Consider the following 14,010-nt stretch of genomic DNA (forward strand, 5'->3'; position numbering starts at 1 on the left):
TGATACCTCAGCATTGAAAGAAAAGACATCAGGGACTTGCGTTACCACTCTTGCTTCCAAATGATTGATGGACCAAAATGCCTCCTCTGCCAACCATCACCCCTGCAATGTTTGCCCTAGGCAAATAGCACCTCAGATCTTGAGGCTGGCATTGGTGGTAACTACCACCCAAACCAGGGTATCCAACTCCTCGCCCTTCTCCAAGTTGGCCCTGGAAAGCCACCAGGATAGGCTGGAACTGGATTCCACCCTGCAGATGCAGCGGTAGCTGAAACTCATCTCACTGAGGGTTCCAATGGGACAAATTCAGGTGGAAAAGGAGAGAAACTCTTAGAATTCTCCTCCAGAGGATCTAAGTCCTCTTCTGGGCCTCCTCGGGGCTTAAACTGGCTGGAGAAAGTGCAGGTGGGAGATCCCCTCCTCCTGCTGCAAGCTGCGACTTGGCCGCGAAGGTTTCCAAAATGACCGCCATTCTTGCACTCAGCGGGAACGGATCGTTAGCCTCATGCCATGCAGTTTTTGGCCCATCAGACCGTCGCTGCATAGGGGATACCGCTGCAGTCCCTCCCAATGTGCCCTCCCCTGCAGTGAGGCACTGGGAACAGCGATCGGCACACGACAGGCGTGTGGAGTCTCGGCCACAGATGGAGCATCGGACCTCCTTCAGCATACCTGGGCGCTGCGCTGACCACTTGGCAGATGCCTGAACAGGGAAACAAACCACTAGGAGAGCCGAAAAGAAAGTATATCTATCCCCCGAGCAGCCTCCCTGCACCAATGGCGCCAGGGAAAACAGAGGTAAGGTGACGTGATCCTTGCCTCTAAATCACTTTTCTTTTTTTTTTTTTAAACTTTATTACAAAAAAACAGCAAGAGACAGACAAGAGAAAAAGAACAGCCTTATCTGAAGTGTGGCAAAGGCTTCTCCCTGGAATCCTGGAGGTGAGGGAACTGGATCACCAGCTTTCACCTCTGGCGTGGCACCAGGTGTAATTTAGGGTCTCCAACCTCTGCTTGTCCACCTCTACAACCAGGAGGGATGGCCCCACCAGGACCTGCCAACCTCCTAGGAGAGAAATAGTCTCTTGAAGAAAAAATTCTTCTATCACCTACCCTCCTCTGTTTTGTTTTGTTTTTTTTTAGGTTCAGAACTGCAGGTTTTGCACCTCCTCCATCTGCTGGAGACCGAGAAATACAGAAGGACTGCAGATACTACACGCGGCACAGCAGCCCGAAGCTGCTAGAGCAGGAAGAAAAAGCGTGCGAAAACAGCAGAGCTGTGATTGAGGTAAAATAAAAGCGTGCCGGGTGACCAGGCCACCCCCTCCGGAGTCCTGGGAGCCTAGCGTGGCAGGCCGGGGCCAACGAAGTGATCAAACAGCCTGTCACCAACAGGACTTACTGTATGCTTTTTTTTTTTTTTTTTTATAAAAGTAAAATCTGATCCCCGCTTCTTTTCTGTAATAGTTGAGCCCCCTTCAGAGATGAAACACCTCTGGAATATACATACTGGGGGGAGAGTGACCGGCCCACCGGTGAATACTCCCCCTGGATCCAAGGGATCACTATCTCTGGGAAATAGGCCTTAGGGCACTGCCCTGCCAAGCCTGCCAAGAATCAGAACTTTGCCCAGCGCATGTGAAAAGAAAGGATAGAAACCAAACCTATCCGCTGATCTAACTACCTTAAACCAAAAGAAATTGATCTAGTCAAAGGTCAGCAAAAAGTCAAACCTGAATAACCAAAAACTCAAATTTAGAAAAGATCAGGCCCGCAGGTTATGCCTCTCAATCTGCTGGAGTCAGAGATATACTGGGGGATCGCAGGTGGCACACCAGTATATCTAGGGGGTGCTTTTCAGCTTTTCTCTGACTCCATCTGGACGGGAGGCATAACCCAGCAGTCTGGACTGATCCTGGTACGTACAGGGAAAATGTCTCTGTCTCCATCTGCTGGAAGGGAGGCAAAACCCAGGAGTCTGGACTAATCTGGGTACATACAGGGAACATTTATTTATTTATTTATTCAAGGTCTCTTATATACCGATATCCGTTCGCACATCGTATCGGTTCACAAAGAACAAAAACTTTTGGGCGGCGCCCTTATATAAAACCGAAATAGTAGTACAGAATAACAGGGGGATTAGGCGATGCAAATTAATAGATCAATAAATATTGAAAACTGTAAATATAAACATATATAAAACTACATACATATATACATGGCATCAGTATTCATAAGAACACAAGGCATACATCGGTGGTCAAAAGGCATTCTTAGTCGTAGCACATAATTAATCATAGTTCGTTGAATCAATTAGAGAGGGGTTTAAAGAATTGGGCGGTGTCAAGGGGTAGGCTTGCTGGAAAAGCCAGGTTTTCAATTTTTTCTTGAATTTGGGCGTGAAAGTCTCCAGGCGTATGTCATGGGGCAAGGAGTTCCATACAGTGGGGCCGGCGAGAGAGAAGGCTCTGCTTATGGTGGAGGAGAGTTTGAAGGATTTGATAGGTTGGGTACGTAGGGTTCCTTGGAGGGCAGGGCGAGTGGGTCTGTTAGAGGTACGTGGGAGGAGGGGGGGGTTGATCCAATTGAGGTTGGAGTTTAACATACTTTTGTGGATGAGGGAGAGCACTTTATAAAGAATTCTTGAGCGTATTGGGAGCCAGTGTAGTTCGATAAGGGTGGGGGTAATATGGTCTCTTTTTTTAGCATTAGTCAGAATACGAGCGGCGGCGTTTTGTAATAGCTGTAATGGTTTGATGTGTGTTGTGGGGATGCCAAGGAGTAGAGCATTACAGTAGTCCATTTTAGACAATATAATAGACTGGAGTACTGTACGGAAATCCGAGTAATGTAGCAGGGGATATTAGATCCGGCTGTCGTTTTGTGCACAGAATGTCACCTCCTATACTATACCACTCACTTGGGTTTTACAACCCAAATGCATGATCCTGTATTTTTTAGCACTAAAATTAACTTCAGGCCTTGCTGAAATCCAAGTACACTACATCTAACTCTGCTTGCTCAGGCAAAGAACATGATTCATTTGTGGGGGACTGTGGTGAAGAAAATGGGAGTGGGGGGTAAAAAGCCAGAGGAAAGCAATCTCAGGGGAGTTAAGGAAGAGGCAGAAAGGGGAGGAGAAAACGAAGGGAGAGAAGGTAATAAGCAGGGTGATAGAGGGAAAAAGAGAGCGAGACATAAAAGAGGAAAGAGAATAATAAAGGAACCTGAAATGGAGGCAGGTAGAAAGGCACAGCCTAGCAGGGGGATGCAAGTTAATTATATTTATAGTATAAAAAAAAAAGTTAGGGGGGATTTTATTACGTTTCCCAGTTTTGTCTTGGATCATCTTGTGCCATCCGGTAACCCCAAGCTTGTCTTCATGAGCAGGAAGGAAGAGAAAAGGGCTTACGTGTGCCTTCAGCATGGCCTCTTGCTGGCTGGAACGGCTCTGGAAGTACTGGCATGCCCATTCGCCCATAGTTAATGCTCGGTAGGCGCCCTCCAGGTCCCTTCTCTTTCGAAAGGTCTGCAACGCCTCCCGCAGATGTTGCCGCCTCCGAATTGAAGGCAGGGGGCTGCAGAGGGGGCCAAAGTGAAAAGAAAAAAACAGAAACCGTTAAAAAAGCCAAACCCCACTGTACGACCTTTCAAACCTTCCTGATCCCTCTCAGCCTCAACGGAAAGTGATCGTTTTCTGCTGAGAAAAATGCTACAGAAAAATGGAATCTGAGAAAAGCAAGTTTGCTTACCATAAACGGGGTTTTCAGTAGATAGCAGGATGAATTAGCCATGCTGTCTGGGGATGCCCTTCCGGGATGGCTGAGTGGAGCTTAACCAAGCTAACAGAGCTTTGCTCTGTATGTCTGCACGTTACTTTCCCGTGCGGCGCCATCTTCTCCTCACTCTATTCCCAAAACGTATCCGTGAAGCATAAAGTGAAGACTGTCCAAGGAGGTGGGTGGGTCAGCATGGCTATCTACAGAAAACACCATTTACGGTAAGCAAACTTGCTTTTTTCCCCGCAGATAAGCAGGTTGAATTAGCCACGCCGTCTGGAAGTCCCCGGCTGAAGGTTGTGAGTGCAGCATGAAGAAGTCCCTGTGGAAACCTGGGCACATTTCATAAGGCTGAGTATGACAGGCTGCGCTCAACCTGGTCCAAAGCAGCAGACAGTCTCTCTATGTAGTCCCTGATTGGAGTATTGATCTGTACATCACTGCATCACTCAACGCACAATTAAACTCTGGAATTTGTTGCCAGAGGATGTGGTTAGTGCAGTTAGTGTAGCTGGGTTCAAAAAAGGTTTGGATAAGTTCTTGGAAAAGAAGTCCATTAACTGCTATTAATCAAGTTTACTTAGGTAAGAGCCACTGCTATTAATTGCATCAGTAGCATGGGATCTTCTTGGTGTTTGGGTACTTGTCAGGGTTCTTGTGGCCTGGTTTGGCCTCTGTTGGAATCAGGATGCTGAGCTTGATGGACCCTTGGTCTGCCCCAGCATGGCAATTTCTTATGTTCTTATCCACAGTGGCTTGCTGGTCTAGACAGTAATGAGAAGTGAACGTATGGAGGGAGGACCACGTAAGCTGCTTTGCATAGGTCCAGGATTGGAACATTGCGTAAATGGGCTACTGATGCTGCCATCGCTCTGACTTGATGTGCTTTTGGCAAACTGGCCACAGTCGCTGTTCTTTTACTTTAACAGTACTGAATGCATTGCAAAATCCAAGTTGAGAGAGTTCTCTGAGAGACCAGTAGACCTGGAGCATTCGGGTTGAAGGAAATGAACAGTTGTGAGGTTCTAGGTTCAAGTGCATTCTACGTTTGTAGTATGCCAAGGCTCGTTTGCAGTCCAGCGTGTGGAGCCACCTCTCCCTCATTTTTGTGTGGCTTCAGGAAGCAGGTCAGCAGGGTGGTTTGGTTTATGTGAAAAATGGAGACCACCTTGGGCAAGAATGAAGGGTGGGTCCATAAAGCCACCTTATCATGATGAAATTCCAGATATAGTGAGTAGTGAACCAGAGCCTGTAGCTCACTGACTCTTCTTGCGCAACTAAGAACAGCACCTTCCAAGATAGATATCTCATGTGAGTAGACTCCAGGGGTTTGAACGGCAGAAGCGTCAGCTGTTCCAGAACTAGGTTGAGATCCCACGGGACCGGTGGTTTGTGCACCGGTGGTCAGAGACGTAGAATGCCTTTCATGAAGCGGGAGACCAGGGGATGACTGGATATCGGTAGGCCATGGTGGGGGTGATGATAGGCAACAATCACACTGACATGAACAGTCACCGAAGCAATCGCCAGTCCCGCCCAATAAAGGGAGTGGAGGTACTCCAAAAGTCATTCCAGTGAGCAAGAGAAGGGGTCTATGCCCTTGGCACCACACCAAGTTGTATATATCCGTCATTTTCCCTGATAGTTACACATGATGGAGAACTTCTGGGATGACAACTGCACATCCTGGACGTCTGAAAGCAAGTCCAAGTGATTTAATACTGTCCTTTCAACCATGCTGTAAGGTGCAGGGAGGAGTGCATCGGTTGAAGCAAGGTGCCTTTGTCCTGCGAAAGTAGATCTGCAATGTGGCCCAGCAGAATGGGTGGTTCGGCGGAGAGACGCACAAGATAGGCATACCATGGTAGTCTGGGCCACACTGGAGCAATTAGAATGAGGTCGGCAATGTCCACTATACACTTCTGTATGGTTCTCGAAATGAGTGGTATCGGGGGTTAAGCATAGAGAAGTCCTCTTGTCCATGATATGAGAAACACGTCCGGTGCTAGACTTTGCTGGTTGGGGTATACTCAATAGAACACCTGCACCTTCCTGTTGTCCTCCCAAGCCCGAGAATGGAGACTCCCAAGCCTTTGTCATGACTGCATCTAGAACAGCGTGTGAAGGCAAGGCTGTTGGCTCAGCTGGTGTTTCAAAAATCTTTAGGATCCCCAAGACCTCTGCACGGGGGTCTGGTACCTTCCGGGTTTCAGCCCACCTTCTCCACAAACTTAGAATATGACAGGTCTTCTGGTGGGGAGGCAGGCTCTGGTTGCCCTTCAGGAGATTCCGATGGGTAACCCTTAGAGGAACCAGGGGACATGGGTGGAGAGTGTGTGCCCCAGAGCTGGACTGCTGGATTGGTGGTCAGGGCTGACATCCTCCTGCAGGGGCGAAATTGGTCTACCCTGCAGGGGAGTCTTCTCGTGGAAGAGGGAGAGACATGCCGCTGCCTTGATCCTCTACGGAGGATAGGAATTGGGATAGGAATTTTTTAATCTGGGACATCGCTTGAGAGGCTAATGTCCCATGTCCTTGCACAGGTGATGAGTCCTCCCCCAGAGGCTTCCCGGGGGGCACTGCTGCCAGAAGGATGTCCGAATCAGGGCCCCGGAGCTGGACCTTTACTCATTCCGTCGAAGCAGATGGTCTGTGACACTTCCGGAGGGGCTTCTACAGGCGCAGTGCCAATCTCTTGTACCTGGAGATCGAGGAAAGGTCCAAGTAGACTTGGTCTGAGGAGCATGGATCCTAAGACTGACACCTGCTCCTCATCAGAAAAAACTAGATTTAAGTCAGGGAGGATGGTCCCTTTCGGTTCTGCTGCCGGAGCCAAATCCTTGGACAATTCTGGGTCCCGGTGGTGCACAGGTGTCTTTTGCATCAAGCTGCATCGACTTTGTGGGCTTATTACTACAATGCACCGAAGCATCGAGCGCAGAGTCCTCCTTGCGCTTTGGTTTCGATGCATGCGGCGCATGTCCTTGATGCTTCGTGCAGGCGACGCAGAGGGGTGGCACAATGCATCAAGCGAGTGTGTCGGTGGTTCAGCGCCATGTCTGATGCGTTGTTGCATCTCCTGATGCTTTCTGCACTGACTAGGGGTGTTGTGGGCTGGGGGTTTTACTCCCTTGGCCCTGCTGCTTCTCTGGGGGTCCCATGGAGGAAGCTATTTTTTTTTACTTCTTGGGGTGGTCCAGACAGGGCCCCGGGGAGGAGAGGGCTGACATTCGCTCAGAGGTGGGGACATAGGAACCCGAATTATCCTCTCTGAGCCTGGCGATCTTGGCAGTGCATTGTCGTTAAGCCCGGGGGGGACATGCAGCTGCAGTCCTGACATGTAGATTGCTCGTGCTCCAGTCAGAGGCACAAGTAGCAGTAACTGTGCCCGTCCGTAGCCGACATTATTTTGCCGCATTGGCAGAATTTGAACCCCGGCGGCCACGATTCTGAATCTGCTTCTCGAAAGGAGGCGAGAAAAAACAACGATCTCTGAGGAGAGCGCGAGCTCCGCATACAGCCTGCAGCACAGAAGAAAAAGACTGAAAAGATGGCATTGTATGGAAAAGGAAAACACAGATGCACGCAGAGCAAAGCTCTGTCACCTTAGAAACATAGAAATGATGGCAGAAGAAGACCAAACGGCCCATCCAGTCTACCCAGCTTATTTGGTTTGGGGTAGTAACCGCCGCAACAAGCAAGCTACTCCCACACTTATTCGTGAATGCAAATTCTTTTTCCCACATTTCCTCTTGCCGTTGAATCATAGAGCAATGTTGGAGTCACATTAACCGTGTGTATGTTTATTGAATAAGGGTATTAATCACCAGGTAGTAGCAGTCATTCCTGCAAGCCACCCCCATGCCCCTTATCTTCATTCACATCCTCTAGACTTTATGGATCCAGTGTTTATCCCACGCCCCTTTGAAAACCTTCACAGCTTTGGTCTTCACCACTTCCTCCGGAAGGGTGTTCCTTGGTTAAGCTCTGCCCAGCCGTCCCAGAAGGACGACCCCAGACAGCATGGCTAATTCAGCCTGCTTATCTGCGGGAAAAAACTGTATTGCAAAGTTTAAAATGTATTAATGTTACTCTCTTAATAATCTGTAAGCTTATGTTTCAAGACATTTCACACCGTTTGTGAGGTTGTATTTGGAAGAAGGCCAGTATCGAGAAATTACTACTTACTTGATAATTTCCTTTTCTTTAGTACAGACAGGTGAATCCAGAACCAGTGGGTTATGCACCTCTACCAGCAGTTGGAGACAGAGCAAAGCTGACATCACAGTATATATATATACCCCTGCAGTGACATCAGCCCACCAGTATTCTCTGCAAAAGCCAACTGTGGACAAACTAACAAAACTTGATTATTAACAGATAACCATTCCAGCACTCAGCCAACAGGAAAACACTGAGCTGAGACAAAGAGTGTAATAACACTAGTCTAGGGACTGATTAACACTTAGCAATACTCCCTAGAACACGCAGCAATGCAGGACCATAGCACAACTATTCGGCAGCCAAGGGTGGGAAGGTGGATTCATCTGTTTGTACTAAAGAAAAGGAAATTATCAGGTAAGTAGTAATTTCTCCTTTCTTAGCATTCAGACAGGTGAATCCAGAAACAGTGGGACATACCAAAGCTACTCCCGAACAGGGCGGAAGGCTGCCCACGGTTCAATCAACACTGCATGCGCAAAGGTTGTGTCCTCCCGGGCCTGCATATTTAGGCGGTAAAGCCTGGAAAAAGTGTGTAAGGAAGACCACGTCGCAGCTTGGCAAATGTCGATGGGAGACAACAATCTAACCTCCGCCCATGACAATGCCTGAGCCCTAGTGGAATGAGCCCTAACCTGACTAGGTAATGGCTGCTCAGCATCCACATACGCAGCTGTGACTACCTCCTTAATCCAGCAGGCTATTGCAGCCCATGACACCAGCTGCCCTGTTTACTTCCAGCACGGAGAAAAAACAGGTGATCCGTCTTCCTGAGAAGTTTAGAAACCTCCAAGTACCTCAAGATATGCCTCTTGACATTAAAGGGCCGTAACAGGCAATATTCCTCTGCATCTCTTTCCTTGTCCAGAGATGACAGGGAAATTGATTCAACTGAAAATCCAAGACCACTTTTGGCAAAAAAAAAACAAAATGAAGGAAAAGTATGTAGCTGTATCGCCTCTGGAGTCACCCACAGAAACCATACGCGTACGAACAAATTGCCACAAGAAACACTGTTTTCAAGGTTAGTAACCTCAAGGAAAGTTTATGCATCGGTCAAAAAGTAGGGCCTGCCAAAAAATCCAAAACTAGATTCAGACTCCACAAAGGCACCGGCAACTGCAAGGGGGGATGAAGATGCGTCACTCCTTTTAAGAAACAGGCAACATCTGGATGAGCAGACAAAAGGTCCACCATTCACTTGACCTCAAAAACGGGCAAGATCCACCACCTTTACCTTCAATGAATTAAGAGCCAACCTTTTACTCAATCCATCTTGCAAAAATTCCTAAATCAGTGGGATCTTAATCGAATGAGGTGGAACCCCTCGATTTTCACACCAAGCCTCAAACACTTGCCAAACCCGCACATAGGCTAAGGAAGTGGAGAACTCTGCACAAGGTAGCAATCACGGCAGTAGAATATCCACACTTCAGCAACTGAGCCCTCTAAAGGGCCATATCGTAAGAAAAAATCGAGTCGGATCTTCGTGAAGAACTGGCCCCTGCCGAAGCAGATTCCTGAGAGCTGGAAACTGGAAAGTCCACCAGGAGCCTTCACAAATCTGCCTCCCATTGTCTTCTGGGCCAATCTGGTGCCACCAGAAGCACCATCCCGTGTGACTCTCAATCCTCCAAATCATTCTGCCCAGCATGGGCCACGGGGAAAGGCATACAGTAGCTTGCCCTCCAGCCACTCCTGCATGAGGACATTGATGCCCAAGGACTTCTGGTCTCTCCTGCGACTGAAGAAGCGAGAAAACGTCACATTGCAAGAAGTCACTAGCAGGTCCATAAATGGAAGGCCCCAGCGATACACTATGAGCTGGAATGCCTCGTTTGACAACTCCCATTCTCCTGGATACAGACTCTGTCTGCTGAGAAAGTCAGCTCTTACATTGTCTTTTCTTGCAATGTGCGAGGCTGAGATTTCCTAAAGATGCACTTCCCCCCATTCCATAAGTTGGGCTATTTCCTGCAACATTTGCTGGCTCTTGGGTCCTCCCTGCCAATTGATGTAAGCCACTGTCGTTGCGATGTCCGACATTATACAGACCACTTGACTCTACAATCGGTTGCCGAATCACAAGCATGCCAACCGGACAGCACGGGCTTCTAGCTGATTGTTGCTCCAGCGCCCTTGTGCTGTTAGCTCCTGACAGTGAGCTCCCAAACCCTGGAGGTTCGCATCTGTCGTGAGAACTAGCCAGTCCAATGACCTTAGGGAAACCTCCTTCCTTAGATGATCCACTTGCAACTACTACTGCAGGTGTATGCAGATCTCCATTGGCAGGTGGAGCTGAATCAAATAGTCCTAAGACTGTGGGTTCCAACGAGACAGCAGAGTGCACTGAAGAGGACGTATGGAACCACCTCCCGGGTTGCTGCCGAAATAATTACCTCCTTCAACTATCCTGCTATCGTGCTCTTCGCCGCTTTGCAACCCTTCTTTGGTTCACTGAATAAAACAAAGAGATGGTGAGACCTCAGGAAGTCATTTGTAATCTTGAGATACAGCAATAGGACCCGACGCACATCCAAAAGGTGAAGCTCCCTTGCATAGGGAGAATCAGATGTCAGGCGAGGAAAGCCTGGCAATTCCACCATCTGGCTAAGATGAAAGGTCGACAACTCTGGGCAAAAAGGAAGGCACCACACGCAACAAGACATGATAAGGCTAGCAGCTTCAAAATTCACCTAGCCGAACAAATCGCCACCAGGAACAGTTTTCAGGGTAAGGTCCTTCAAAGACGTCCTTCTTAATGGTTCAAAAGAAGGCACACACAACACCTGCAGAACCAGATTAAGATTCCAAGATGGACAAATTCTACGAACCGGAGGACGCAAATGTTTTACTCCTTTAAGAAAATGTACTATGCTCTGGGTACCCGCTCTCGGGGGCCCTTTTGTGTTCCTGGCTATCCGCTCCTCGGAGGGCCTTCCTGCCTTGGACTTCTACCTGTCCCACCTCTCGGGGCATTCTCCTGGAACTACCTCTTTTGAGTACACTCTACAGACTTCAACGATACCGGCCTACTGAAGCTTCTCTACAGTGTACCCCGGTCTCCGGGCCACTACCGTCCTCTCTTCAGTAGAAGCGGTTCCTGTATACCCTGTGTTGCAGGGTAGTGCCGTTCCATCCACGACATCCACTTCCAGGTTCCTGCACTTCTGACTACCTCACTAGCACCATCTTCAGCACTACCAGAACTGTATTTCTGAGGTAATCTCTATCATCTACAGGGACTTCCTGGCGTACCCCGCTCTGCGGGTCACTGGATCTACACTTCTGAAGTAACCTCTACTTGTCCAAAGGGACTTCCTGGCGTACCCCGTGCTGCGGGCCTCTACCGGACCTTCACTTCAGTGACATCATCCTAGGTATACCCCATTGCTCAGAACTGTATTTATTTACATCTCCCACTCTGTGGGCTCTGCCTTCCTTCCTTCATAATAAAGTCTCTGCCTAACAGCTGTGTCCTGCGCTGCTGAGACCGCGCCTGCTGACAGTAAGGCTCACAGGGCTCCTCCCAGTGGGCGGAGACACCTCTCACCTCGGGCCCAGGGTTCACATCCATACAAAAACATAACAGAAAGGTTCGGTTTCATCATCTGTGACATCTGGGTCCCTATCAGGGAGACCCGCAGCAGATCTAGGTTTACTCTGATGCTTATCCACAGCCTGCGATCCTGACCTGTCAAGATTGGCCGAGGACTGTGCCTGAAGAAAAAACTGCAGTCCTTGAAAAAATTATACCCAAGAAAAGGCAGCGTGATCCATGCCAAAACCAGGGGACATCGGACTTGCGCCCCCTAAACTACCCTCCCCCACTGACGAACCAGTCAGGGAGTCCCAAAATCAGGTGACACCTCTGGCAACTCTTTTTCCACTCCTGCACCAGGCTGGGAAGAACTGGGCTAAGCAAAATCAGACGGAGGCAATTCTCCCTGAGACTCCAAACAGCGCTGACACAAGTTAGAGAGAACGCCAGGCTGGGATGTCCGAATATGACAAGCAACACATAGGGCAATGCACTTAGGCTTCTTTGATATAGGCCCCATTAGTATGTCAATATACCCTAACAGGCATCTGATAATAGTGTCCAAAATTTAGGAGTGTAACACTGTGCCTTGATAAGCACACAGAGCTCCCACCAGGACGCTCAGATAGTGCATGCAAATAAATGCGTGCATGTGTGCGCATGCACAACTAAGCAACCTGGCGGGAGCTCCTATTCACCTAACTAGGCGCACAGCTGAGAGAAGAACAAACTGGCGTGACTGAAGAGTGGTCTTGTGCGCAGAAAAAACATGTGAAAATGGCGCCATGGCCTACCTCGCGGCAGACAAGGCAAGCCTGAGAACAGGTCCTAGTCCAAAAAGGGCTACTCAACCTGCCAAGCTGCCCATGTCCCCGAGCTCCCCCAGAGGCGGGAACAACCTTTGGATCAGCGCGCCGAGCACGGAGACCGGGAGAGGAATCCTTACTTAACTACCCTTCTACTTTTTTTTTTTTTTTTTTTTAATTACCTTTTACCTGAGCTCAGCCCGTCCCAGCTGAGTACAAGTCGGTCTCCGGCTGCAGGTGGAGAGGGCAAGGATCTTCACCGCCACGCTTGGCCTCCTGAACCAGCTTACCTTTCTGCTTTTATTTTCACAGCTAAGTCCAGTCCATGCCAGTTGAAACATCAGCTACTGGACCAAGGCACTTATCTGAAGGAGGGATCCAAAGAAACCACCTCAGGAATTCTCAACTGAGGGAGGGACCATAAGGTATCATCACAGGAGAGCGGGGTGAATAATTGTCTTCTCCTTTGAAAAAAAAATGTTGTAAGCAATCGCCAGTAGGGAAATGCACGTCCACCATCTGCTGAAGATGAAGAATACTGGTGGGCTGATGTCACTGCAGGGGTATATATACCGTGATGTCAGCTTTGCTCTGTCTCCATCTGCTAGTAAAGGTGCATAACTCACTGGTTCTGGATTCACCTGTCTGAACTCTAAGAAATGTAACTTCTCCAGGTGCTGGAAAACATTTGAGCAAGATCTAATCCTAAATATGAAGGATACTTCCCCCCCGTCCTAAGTACAGATTTGTTCCCACCTTCAAGACTGACAGGCAAATGTACCCATTAAACAAGGTTGCCATCTGGCTCCGGGTCATATGGAACAGGCTAATTCCGTCCCAGATCAGCTCATTGCATGCAGAGACTTGTAGTTTTGCTTGTCTCCAGTAAATCAATAGCACAATCACGCTTGGTCTCCTGAACCCGCTACAAGTTCCTGCATGCAACAGGCTGAAACCAGGACTGAATTAGCCTGTTCCTTATGACCTGGCGCAGGTGGCAGCCCTACCTGGCTGAGAGCAGTGAGAGCTCCAGACAAGGGGGTGGGGGCCCTGCCAAGACACCAGCTCCTCCCACCTAATGCCCATCTTGTGTGTCCTAAACCCCAGACAGGGGTCCAGCGCCAGGCTGGTGGCGAGGTCGTCATTCTCACACAGCTCCCTGGCCGTCATCCGAGCCGAACCCATGACACGTACAATTCCAGGACCATGCTGCAGCCACCTGCACGTCCTGAAAAAATTACAACAACAAAAGACAGGAAAAAGGGAATTAATGAGGAAGCTAAAACCCCAGCCGCCCAACAACTCTCCCCAGACTGCCTTACCTCCCTCCATCCCAGCTCCTTCAGGCTGCCCCCTCTGCCTCTGACCCTTCATCTCACCCTGCCCCAATGCCCCACTTTATCTCTCCATCTCCCCCGACTGCCTTACTTCCCTCCATCCCAGATTCTTCACCTACCACCCACTGCCCCAACTTACTCCCTCTGCCCCAGAAACTTCATCTCACCCTACCCCCAATGCTCCACCACCCCCTCCATTTCTCTCAGGCTGCCCCCTTTCACCACAGACTCTTCTCTTCGCACTCCCCGGCAGCTCCACCCCAAGCCCACTCTCATAAGAACCCCCCTCCTTTGTCCCAAGCTGACCCACCCCTTCCCCATCT

The 14,010-nt window shown here is 49.2% G+C and overlaps 1 protein-coding gene across 2 annotated transcripts in view; it reads right to left on the reverse strand.

Moving 5' to 3' along the window:
- The window catches only part of KMT5C (lysine methyltransferase 5C), a 39,583-nt gene that overhangs the window by 25,233 nt on the left and 340 nt on the right, over positions 1 to 14,010 (reverse strand). The window contains exons 2-3 of one of the 2 annotated variants that reach the window (XM_029584755.1): positions 13,426 to 13,578; positions 3,416 to 3,581 (exon numbers count right to left, since the gene is read on the reverse strand). In XM_029584755.1, the coding sequence (XP_029440615.1) occupies positions 3,416 to 3,581; positions 13,426 to 13,535 (276 nt within the window). In that variant the 5' untranslated portion in view covers positions 13,536 to 13,578. Of the gene's footprint in view, positions 1 to 3,415; positions 3,582 to 13,357; positions 13,579 to 14,010 lie in introns of those variants that run through there. The other variant, XM_029584756.1, reaches the window with a different exon arrangement.

This window comes from Rhinatrema bivittatum, chromosome 19, assembly GCF_901001135.1.
Source record: "Rhinatrema bivittatum chromosome 19, aRhiBiv1.1, whole genome shotgun sequence".
Lineage (NCBI taxonomy): Eukaryota > Metazoa > Chordata > Amphibia > Gymnophiona > Rhinatrematidae > Rhinatrema > Rhinatrema bivittatum.